Consider the following 11,156-nt stretch of genomic DNA (forward strand, 5'->3'; position numbering starts at 1 on the left):
GGCCGGGGAGCGAGCGTGCGCGCGTGCTCGCGCTGAGGGGGCGCGCGGGGAGGGCGGACCGCTGCCGCGGCGTGCGCGTGCGCACTGGGGTTGTTTTTCACAAAGCTGCTCTTAAAGTGAGCTGGCAGCCGCCGGGCTCCCGTCTTTGTAAGGAGACCACTGAGACGAGCAGGCTGGCGGAGAGCCGCGGCGGCAGCCTCTCCGCTGCCCTGACTTTTTAGAAATCTCAATGAACTATTTGTAAAGAATCGCTGATCCGGCCTGCAACATTTTTTTTTCTTTCTGCACGGCAAAGACATCGATCAGTGTCTGAAGATCACATTTTATATGCGATCTTGACTTTCCCCTCCTTTTGGTCTTACATTATATTTTTATAGGTTTTGTTACCACCATGGTGCTGGGGAAGGTGAAGAGTTTGACGATAAGCTTTGACTGTCTTAATGACAGCAATGTCCCCGTGTACTCTAGCGGGGACACCGTCTCAGGCAGGGTGAATTTAGAAGTTACTGGGGAAATTCGAGTGAAATCTCTGAAAATCCACGCAAGAGGACACGCGAAAGTGCGCTGGACGGAATCGAGAAACGCCGGCTCCAACACTGCCTACACGCAGAATTACACGGAAGAAGTCGAGTATTTCAACCACAAAGACACGCTCGTCGGGCACGAGAGAGGTGAGTGCGGCGCCGCTGCTCGGGGAAGGCTCCTCGGCGCCGGCTTCTCGGCGGCCGCCGGCGCAGCCAGCCTGCAGCATCCGCGGGGCGGCGGGCGCTCGCTGCGCCCGGGCCGGCCGCACCGCACCTCGCACGCACCAGCTTGGGCGTGTGGCTGCTGCGGCTTCGCGTACATCGCTAAAAGCTGCAGGGCAATGATAGATTTTTTCCCCCATGTTACTTTACCGACCTTAGGTCTCAACGCTGAGCGCTAGCGAAGAAATGGAGTTAAGATTTTCAGGGAGGTTCAGGGATGGATTTGGTTTCCATACTGACATGCTATAGACTTTAAATCACTGATCGTTATTCTTTGATGAAAGGTTTCTGTGGCTTATTTTGACATATGGTAGACTCCCCCACGTGTTTTGTTCCCTATTCTTTCCAGTTCTTTAGAAATTCCCACCCAGCATTTTTTATTTTTAAAAGCTAGCACCTCTCGGTAGTGTAGCTAGGAAGTCAGTGTGAAGAACCATCCAGAGTCAGTCGTTTTCTTTTTTCTGCAAGGATCACGTCTAACTTGGGACCGTGCATTCAATGAAACCCATGCAGGTCCGATGGAATTGCAAAGTCCCCGGCGCACGGGAATTGATTTTCGCCTCCAAGAGGGTGATCCAGGGTTGTCAGAGGGAGAGGGGGTCCTGAGATTTCCGATCTGTTGTTTAAATGGTTATATTGTGGAAATCTAGGCGACTCTTAGCTTGTTTTTCTAAGTTTCCACCCTTTGTTAGAAGCGGTTCAATCCTGTTTCGGACCAGTTCTGGGGGTTGGTGAGGAGGGGCGCTCGCTGAGCTCTGCGCAGATTGGTTACACGCGTCAGGTGGTGGCGATGACTTAATTCCCAGCCCAAGAAGAATATAATGTTAAAACTGGTTATGTAATTTTTGTGCTTCTCCTTTTTAATGCAGTATTCAGTCCAAATGTTGGTTTTTCAGAACTAAAGGCATATTTTACCTCTTTATATTAAAAATGTATATCGTAGGTCGGTGCTCATTGAGCTAAGGCCAAAGAAGGATGCTTTGAGTTACAGCGTTCATGCAGCTTTTTGGAAAATATTAAGGTGAAACCAGTTTGGAATAGGATCTTGATAGTTACCCAGAGGTGCGTTACCCTCGGAACTAATTTCTAGTCAGTCTCTCCAAGCGATTTAGGTAGATAGGAAATGCAGATGCCCGGTGACAGTGCCGGTCTGCGCTGCACAGCAGATGCCTAAGTTTGTGCTTGAACCTTTCTGGACCTTGCAGCCTTTTATAAAACAGCCGAGAAGAAACAAAGGTTTTTCTTTAAAAGAGTTGAGGTTTTTAATGGAGGAAAAGTAAAACAATGAGTTATGGGCATAACCATCAGCTCATTAGTTGCCTCCTGATGATTCAGTAAAGAAAACTGAGTGCCCCATGCCCCTGCGAGACGCCCTCGAGCCGCGCTGCGCGTGCACGAGCCCGGCCTGGAATAGTTTCAATGACTTGAAGTGCAGCTCTCAAACTAGCCTGGTCACGGAGGCCCCGCCCCCTGCGGCCGGCGATAGGCGGAGCCCGGTTTGTTAGCCTGTTGCTAAGGCGATGCCAGGCGCTGATTGGATTGGGCACGGCGGGTGGGGAGACCGTGCCGGGCGCTGCTGGGCGAGGCTCGGAACCGGCGTGCGCCGGTAAAGGTCCCCGTAGCCGCCGTCGCCGCCCCCGCCCACCCCGTGCCGGTGTCACCTCGCGCCCCGCCCTGCCCCGCACCCCAAAGCCGCGGCCTTGTGCAGAGTGCGTGGTGAGAGCCGTTCCGCAGGCCTCACAGGTGCCCAGCGGCTGTGCGCGCAACTTTGGCCAAAAGCCCCGTGCTCAGGAACTTGACCGCGGAGGCGGCACGACCCTCCTGAGCGTAGGGTCGACATGTGGTGGCTTCTGCAGGAACAAAGTGTGGGTGCCGGTCTGTCGCGGCCCACCCCACCCCGCCCGGACGGCTATCTTGACTTAACCCGCGGGGTCGGGGAGAACAGGCTGAAGTGGCTCAAATATGCACCCCGGGGTGGGGCCCTAGTCGGCGTCGCCCGCCCCTCCCCCATTGTTCCCGGTTCCCCGCCCCCGCCGCCGCTGCCAAGGTGTCCGGATGGCCCAAGCCAGCTAGAACCGGTCGCCGGCTGGGGCGTGTGAGGCGGAAGCGCCCGGCCGCCGGCGCCCCGCCCCCGGCCAGCAGGCTGGGCTGCGCGTGCGCGGGCGCGACGTATGCCGTATGTATAGCAGCGCGCGCGGGCGGCGGCGCGCGGCGGCCGGCTGAGTTCTGCTCGCGCCGGTTTAGGCCGGTCCGCTCCTGCTCGGGTCTAGTTCTTGATTGACAGCCAGGCACTTGTTTACCGCGGCGCGCCTCGCGGAGCTGCTGAGCTGGCACAAAAAGGAAGCGGGGCGGGAGGCAAACTTGGGGTTCCCGGCACGGCGTCCCCTGCATGGCACCCTCCCCCAGGACCCTCAGGGGGTCGGCACAGCGGCGGCGGGCGCCGTGCGGGGACTGCTGCCCGCATGTCTCGGCGGGCTGAGGGACGCATCCATCTTTGTGCGTGCTCAGCACTTCTGTGAGAAGTTGGGCGCCGGGGCTCCCGGCCCTGGGCTGGGGTGCACCTCGCGGCGAGAGCTTCCTGGGACCCCGCGGTCCAGGGCGGCAGGGCTGCTGCCGGACCCTCGTCAGTGTTTGTCTGGAGACAACTGGAAGTTTCCAAGCCCCAGCGTTTTAACCAAAGTTGCCTCGTGCATACCTTCTCCTGTCGCTGTTGTCCCCCTTAAATACCTTAAAATTTACCTGAACGTTACTTTACACATTATGCTGTTCGTAGGATTTTAACTGAAGGAAACAGCTTCCTTAGCAGCCAACGTAACATCTGAGGCCCGAGCAGTCTGCTGCGTTCGACATGCTTGCTTTATAGCTTGGATCATTTTCCATTAAAAATAAGAAAGCCTGTGGGTCTTAAGTATGCCTTATCCCATTTTACAGATAAAGCAGCTGGAGATGGATAGTTTTTACTTGATCCAGAGGAAGTGATGAAATTGGAATTAGAACTCAGATCTGAAACTCCAAGGCCGGTGCCTTCATTATTAGATGAGCACCTTTATTAAAGTTGCGCCTACCCGAGGTATGTACACACCTAATGAGGGGTTTTGTTTCCCTTTTTCTGTTCCAGACGATGATAATTCTGAGGAAGGCTTCCACACCATTCCTTCAGGAAGGCACGAGTATGCGTTCAGCTTCGAGCTGCCACAGACGTAAGTGTCCTGCGCGAGGCCTCTTGACACACACCCAGGGCGAGAGCAATCTTGCACAATCACATACTCTAAATGGAATTTTTTTAATTTTATTTTTTCTTTTAAAAAAAAACCCTTTTCAGTACAGAAAGTTGCTAGAGGAAAACAATGTGTTAAACATAAGAAGCTATTTTTTTAATCCAGAGTGGCAAAATTACAGAAAGCAAGTTCAGTTACTAGAATTTTTCCTAAAGCCTATGTCCAACTATTCATAGTATTTCATTTAATCCAAGTGAGTTGGAGGGTGCTACTGAGAGATAGTACTTTGTGAGTACTAACAGTGTCGTTAGAAAATACTGGTCAAGTCTTAGCACATAAAGGTCTTTTTTACTAATGTTAATCACTTAACAGATCCTAAAACGTGCTAACTCACTGTTCTGGAGAATAAATTTAAGAGTATGTAGAATTTGTCATGGGCCAGATGTAGATAATTATACATCTATTGCATTAATTATATAACAAAATTGTTGTAATTCTAGGACTTGAGATATGTACATACGGTTTACAAGTGATATTTTTCAAGTTTTTTGAACAGTGTGTAAATCAGTTACTTAATTATATTTCAGTATGCTTTATATGTTAAAAGGTGAGAATCGAAAATGCAAATCAAATTATTTGCAAAATCTGCTTCTGTAAGCTGGCACTCTACCTTGTAAATAACTGAACATTTGTTTCTCTAATGAAAATATGACAAAAGGGCTGTTACTAAAGTCAAGCCTTTGAAAAATAGTAAATTCCAAAAAGGTAACAGTTCACGAGAGAGTTCTGATTCATACGCTGTAGATCATAGAAATATTTTAGTTTTTAATGTCTTAGTAAAGTTGGGAAACATAGCCAATAGCTTTAACATGAATCCGCTGAGAAGTGCAATCTCAGTGGGCTTTATGCAATGTGAAATTTTTGAAACTAAAAACGATTATCCTAATTATGAGAGACATAACAGAGGATTTGGTCTGAATCATTCCCAGTGTCTAGAACTTTCAATAGGAATAGTTGAGCCATTCTTAACTTTTTAAATGAAATTCTTGACCTTTTCAAGAATTGTATTCAACTGTGATAAATTTTGCCACCAAGTATTAAAAAAGTAACCTCTTCTTAGTTTAAAGGGATTGTATTCTTCTGGCTTCGTAAAGCAAATTTTCTAATATTTAACTATTACTATCTATTTTATTTGGAAATAAGGTTTTTTTCCCCAGTGACTTATCCCTTTGGGAATTTTGCCCAGTCAGATGTTTGCTACCTCCCTGGCGATCCAGAGTCGCTGTCACCACGTCTTCCGCCCCACTGCATCGCTCTTAGAAGGGGGAGTAGGATTAATATATTGACCTTTATATTCTACGCAGACCACTTGCTACCTCATTCGAAGGCCGGCATGGCAGTGTGCGCTATTGGGTGAAAGCCGAACTGCACAGGCCTTGGCTTCTACCAGTAAAATTAAAGAAGGAATTTACAGTCTTTGAGCATATAGATATCAACACTCCTTCATTACTGGTAAGAAAAGACTAAATTCTTCATTGTTTGTTTTTTGGCATCTGGATACTAAAGAATACATCACCTGAACTATTCAAGCTTCATGACTTTGAAATAGTAGTTTTATTTTTTCAAGTCCCATAAATATTTCTATTTTTGAATTGTCAAGAGTGCCACAAGTTAATGAAGAATCTGTCCATTTTTGATGCTGCAGTCACTTTAAATAAATTTAAAAGTAAGACCAGCATGTGGGGTGACATTGCCCCAGCTCAGAACAAGACAGTCATACCAAAGATCTGTTCCCTGGACAAGGACTCCAGTGGAAGAGGAACAGTAGAGTCACTTGTTGTGAGACACTGTCACTCAACCTGAACATGCCTTATCAGATCATACTGCATTGCATTATTCCAACTAGGGATAGTTGTCAAATGATGGGGAATCATTGCTTTCATGGAAAAAAACTTAAATTTCTTTATTAAAACCTTTTTTCATTGCATTTTCTGAGATTCAAATTTGACTAAAAGACTTTGGTTTAAACAAATGGTAACATCTTTAAAAGCAACTAAGAACCTTAAAATATAGGTTTTTTTATATGTGAATTTTTACATTCTCAAAGATGTTAACATTTGAGATTATAACCACCCTACTTCCTGTGCTGCCTTTCCTTAAGGTAGTTTAAATGGAATTTGGAAAGGGTTTTTTTTGTTTTTAATTATTGTCTATGTAACTAGCTTGGTTAAAACTAGGTTTATTTAAAAACAAAAATAATATAATTTAAAAGGCATTGGGGGGGGAGTATTCTGGTGGGGGTGGGGAGAAAGCCATACAATTATTTGTACATTCTCCAAGAATTTGGAATACTATTTAAAATACTCAAGTATTTTACCGATTCATACATTGATAGTTTTCTCAAACTTTCTTTCTTACAGTCACCTCAAGCAGGCACAAAAGAAAAGACTCTGTGTTGCTGGTTCTGTACCTCAGGCCCAATATCCTTAAGTGCCAAAATCGAAAGGAAGGGCTATACCCCAGGTATGTACATGATTGGACCACTGGTGGGGGCGCACACCTGTATTCCCAGCACTCAGGAGGCTGAGGCAGGCAGATCATTAAGTCAGAGCCAGCCTCAACTAATCAAATAGGACCTGTCTCAAAAAAACAAGTCTTTTCCTCACTTTGCTTTTTTATATAAACTTAGACTGTTTGTGCCAGATTTAAACATTACCCAGTTGTGAACAGTTTTTGGTAAAATAGCCTAAGCTGTGCTTATCTGGTTTGTCTGCACAGATCAAGGCAGCTGCTGAGGACACCTAGTTGGTTGGTAGGGCCCTGCGGTCCCAGGTGGTGTAGTGGGGCACTGCTAGCTGAGCTCTAACCTTTCATCCATCCTGCCCAGGCGAGTCCATCCAGATCTTTGCCGAGATTGAGAACTGCTCATCGCGCATGGTGGTGCCCAAGGCAGCCATCTACCAGACACAGGCCTTTTACGCCAAGGGCAAGATGAAGGAGGTCAAACAGCTGGTGGCCAACCTACGTGGGGAGTCGCTGTCATCTGGGAAGACAGAGACGTGGGATGGCAAGCTACTCAAGATCCCACCTGTGTCACCCTCCATCCTAGACTGCAGCATCATTCGTGTGGAATACGCACTCATGGTATGCAGTTGACAGTCCAGAGTCTGATGTTCAGACCTCTCATGCAATGACAGAAAATAGGGTGGTCTTAGGTGTTGTAAGAAGTATGTGTATTAATCTTGTTTGGAGTATAATTTACTAATTTACTTCATATAGAAACATAGTATTTTAACATTGGATATGAAATGTTTTTGCGTGTGTGTATATATAAGGAGAAGCATAAAACAGATAGGGAACCAGTAAATGTGGAAATTGTTTTTAAGAGAAAAGTCCCAACCAGGCATGACGGCTCACGCCTCTATTTCCACCACTGGGGAGACTGAGGCCTTGAGTCAGCCTAGACTAGAGAGTTCAAGGAGAGCCTAAACGTCATAGACCTTGTTTTAAAAAAATTTTTTGTAGTGGAAAAGAGATCCTGGCTGCCTCTCACCCAAGTGTCTTCTTCTGTGTAGGTGTACGTGGATATTCCTGGGGCTATGGACTTATTTCTGAACTTGCCGCTGGTCATTGGCACCATCCCCTTGCACCCTTTTGGTAGCAGAACATCCAGCGTGAGCAGTCAGTGCAGCATGAACATGAACTGGCTTAGCCTGTCCCTCCCCGAGAGGCCAGAAGGTAACTCACTACTCAAGTCTAAGCTTCACCCCCTGGGCTGCTGCTGTTGTCTGTTGAGAACTTTAGTTTGTTTTTGATGTCTGACAACCCTAGCTAGAGTTCTTTGCCTACATAGAATAGATATGCTTTCATGTTAAGTTTAGGGTTATGTCTCTGTAGTGCAAGTCGTCCCCACAAATTACTACCATTTGCCTTGACCTCCTTTTTTAATACTGATTATTCTGTGTATCTTGACATGCATAAGAACGTGCTGTTCGAATTGCGTGAATCTTGTTCCCTCAGCACCGCCCAGCTATGCAGAAGTGGTGACAGAGGAGCAAAGGCGGAGCAACTTCACACACAACAGTGCTTGCGATAACTTCGAGCGGGCACTGCAGGGCCCACTATTGGCCTACATTCAGGAGTTCCGGTTCCTGCCACCCCCACTCTATTCAGAGGTGAGCACTGGATCTAGTGGCTGGCTCTTAGAAAATGGCATTAAAGACTTTAGAAAGGTACAGAAAGGCCCTGATTATCCTGAGAATAATAGAAGTAAGCTGAGCTGGAGGCACACACCTGTGATACAGCACTCAGGAGGAGTTTGAGGGCAGCCCAAATGTCACAGCAAGACCCTGTCCCAGATAAGGAGATGATTGAAGTAGTATTCAGCCATTTCAAAGTTGCATTTAGGGTTATCAGATTTACTAAGTTTGACAGAGACGTAAGGCTGTTCACTTACTACTGTAGAAGCAAAGTAATGGTCTAGCTTCATTTTGAACCTTTTTAATTTTATTTTAAGAAACAATTTTTTAGGGCCAGCCAAATAGCTCAGCAGATTAAAACGCCTGCTCAGGCAGACACAGTGGCCGGGAGTTAGACCCCTGGGCCTGCCATGCTGGCCCCGCCCATGGGTCATGCTGAGACTTGAGTGTGGTCATGCGCACCTGTAATCCCAGCTCTTGGGAGGCTGAAAACAGGAGAATCACTCCAAGTGTGATCTACACAGTTAGACCCTGTTGATCCTGTCCTAAATACAAAAAAAAAAAAAAAATTATTTTCAAATAGCATTTTGCAAACATTGATTCAACAGCTAGCACTGACCTTACTCAGGCTCTATCCAATTTAAATTTTGCATATTTTAAGGCTCCTACTCAAAGAGCAGATTACTTCTGATAACTTCTTAAGCAACATTCCTGCACTGTTGGACGATTTTTATTCCTGTCATCAATGGCAGCTGAATGCTTATAGGAGTAAGCTTTTGTCTTGGGAGAAGCTCACAGGTTAGTATAAGAATAAAACTAGAACAAAGTCTTTTTTTTTTTTTAGCACAAAGTCTTAGGCCAGTGATACCTAGAACACTGCTTTCTTGCAGAGCACCTTCCAGGAGTCTGAGTAGCAAGCAGGCCTCACTCACACCAGAAAACAGCAAACATGGGAGGAGGTGATGCAGCAGTTTGGGTTTTCAGAAAACCCAAGGCCACGATACATGTTTTGTAGGACCTTTGAAGTTCGCCTAAAGCAAGATGATTTTGCAAATGACTTGTTTTTTGGGTTACTATGGTTTATGTTGCTGTTTTACAATAAAACAGGTACAGTATTTCATAGTCAAATTTGCAGGAAGGAAATTGCTTTTACTCTTCAAATTGCTGGGGTATTTTGTTCTCTTTGAGGCAGGTACTCACTATGTAGTCTAGGCTGACCTGAACTCACTACATAGTGCAGGGCAGCCTGGAACTCCCAGTGAGCCTCCTCTCCAGCCTCCCGAGTGCTGGTGTTACAGTGTGCACCACCATGCCCACACCTGTCTGTTCCAGTCCTCCCATCAGACATCATTTGGCTTCTGGACAATCCAAGGAATGTGAAAAAGCAGTCAGTCCACACTCCCCTCACTCCACGCCCTGCTGCAAATCTCTTTTTCTCTGTCAGCGAGCTTTTAGATCATTTAAGTTTCTTGCAACATTAAAGTAGGTTCAGTCCTGAAGTAAGCAAAAATTCTTTTTGATTTTTCCTTCCAAATTCTTTCGCTTTGGGTTCTTGATAGGCGCCTTGTCCCTGCTGTACCGAGGGCTCCCTTTCCCTGGTCCACAGGCAAAGACTCAGATACCTGTGACAGGGAGGGGCCAGTGCGCAGGTCACTGTGTGTCACTGTGCCTCTTAAAGTCCCTTTCACAGGGCTTCCCAGTCCCAAGCCTGGGGGCCTGGGGCTACAGAAATGAGACCCATGCTGAGAAGATGTTTTCCTGTATTCCAGTCTCAGTGCCAGGCCATGATAGGGGACACTCGGTCCCTGGAAGATAAGACACATCACTTGCATGCATGTGTATCCCATGCTCCATTAGCTTCTGGTGACACTAGTGGCTGCCCCCTGCAGGCTGGCCATCCCCACCCTCTCAGGCCATAAGGGTAGCATGAGGAGCTTATGCTGTGTGGTTATTCTGGGCAGGGGCTGATACCCAGCTGGGCTGCACAGTGACACTGATGTGTTCTCATCTGCAGGTGGATCCAAACCCGGAGCAGGCTGACGACAGGCCCTCCTGCCCATCCCGCTGAAGGGCACTGGCCAGCTGTTGCGGTTCTGAACTGTGGCCTTCGGTGAGGACGGGAGGCCTAGGAGACACGATGGTGGAGTGACTGCCCAGAGCCTGTGGGCACAACACGCAGTGACCACTCCTGGCTTGGCCACTGCAGCACTAGGGACTGCTGCTGCCTGCGGGGTGGGGCAGCCGGCCAGGCTCCTGTCCGTCCGGGTGGACACTGCCTTCTTTGAGTTGAATTTTGCACACGCGACGCTTACCTTGTGCGGTTCGATGTCACTACAGCTTTGTTCCCATTCCGCCGGACTCTGGCACGCTTCTGTGTCTGCACAAGGAACGGAGCTCTGCAGGACCCAGACACGTGCCGACACCAAGCTTAGGGATACGGCCTGGACGCCCCAAGCGCATGCAGGGTGCCATGAACGGCTGTGTCCCCTCCAGCGTGGGTTTCAGCTGGACGGTGTCACGGACACCCGAGGGCTCCAGGCCAGCTTTGGCGGTGACCAGGGAGCAGTGGGGACAGGGTGGCTGGGGATGCCCCCTTGGTCCTGGTTCTCGATGTGTTGCCTTCCTACTTCACAGCGAGCAGCGTGTCACCGCCTCCCCAAGTCACTTATCTCAGGTGAACGCATCACTTGCCAAACGTTGGAATGCGCTGTGTTTCCTTGCACTGTTGAGTTCTGGGTGGTTTTGTTTTTTTCCTGTTTTGGTTGGCTTTTTGGAGAGGGAAATTTGGAAATAGGATGTACACAAAGTGACACCCCACCAGGTGGCCCGTCACACTGGGGGGCAGCAGGTAAGGCAGAGGCAGCTGTGGGCATCCACGTTGTGAGGCCCAGTCGTGTGGGAGGGCAGGAATGGTAGTGTGTCACCTGCTGGGGACTGGTGCCGATGGATCTCATTGACTGCAGTGTCTGCTGGGCCATGGTCACACTATATAT

At 48.0% G+C, this 11,156-nt stretch overlaps 1 protein-coding gene across 3 annotated transcripts; it reads left to right on the forward strand.

The window, feature by feature from the left end:
- Positions 1 to 102: 102 nt before the first annotated feature.
- On the forward strand, positions 103 to 11,142 carry Arrdc3 (arrestin domain containing 3). Of its 3 annotated transcripts, XM_004644053.2 has the most exons (8): positions 108 to 671; positions 3,865 to 3,946; positions 5,329 to 5,476; positions 6,385 to 6,487; positions 6,852 to 7,108; positions 7,540 to 7,702; positions 7,985 to 8,139; positions 10,178 to 11,142. In XM_004644053.2, the coding sequence occupies exons 1-8, from the start codon at positions 392 to 394 to the stop codon at positions 10,229 to 10,231; spliced, it is 1,242 nt and encodes a 413-aa protein (XP_004644110.1). In that variant the 5' UTR covers positions 108 to 391; the 3' UTR covers positions 10,232 to 11,142. The 3 variants fall into 3 exon arrangements, with proteins under 3 accessions (XP_023559941.1, XP_004644110.1, XP_023559942.1); XM_023704173.1 differs by lacking the exon at positions 10,178 to 11,142 and having other exon boundaries at positions 103 to 671; positions 7,947 to 8,033; XM_023704174.1 differs by lacking the exons at positions 108 to 671; positions 5,329 to 5,476 and having other exon boundaries at positions 3,862 to 3,946.
- The last annotated feature ends 14 nt before the right edge of the window (positions 11,143 to 11,156 follow it).

Source organism: Octodon degus, unplaced genomic scaffold (genome assembly GCF_000260255.1).
Source record: "Octodon degus isolate 3935 unplaced genomic scaffold, OctDeg1.0 scaffold00190, whole genome shotgun sequence".
Classification (NCBI taxonomy): Eukaryota; Metazoa; Chordata; class Mammalia; order Rodentia; family Octodontidae; genus Octodon; species Octodon degus.

Excerpts from the sequence above, each read along its gene's own strand:
- Arrdc3 (XM_004644053.2), top strand. The coding sequence starts at position 392 with ATGGTGCTGGGGAAGGTGAAGAGTTTGACGATAAGCTTTGACTGTCTT. Across the intron at positions 3,947-5,328 it reads AGCTTCGAGCTGCCACAGAC|ACCACTTGCTACCTCATTCG; the intron begins GTAAGTGTCCTG and ends TATTCTACGCAG. Across the intron at positions 8,140-10,177 it reads CACCCCCACTCTATTCAGAG|GTGGATCCAAACCCGGAGCA; the intron begins GTGAGCACTGGA and ends TCTCATCTGCAG.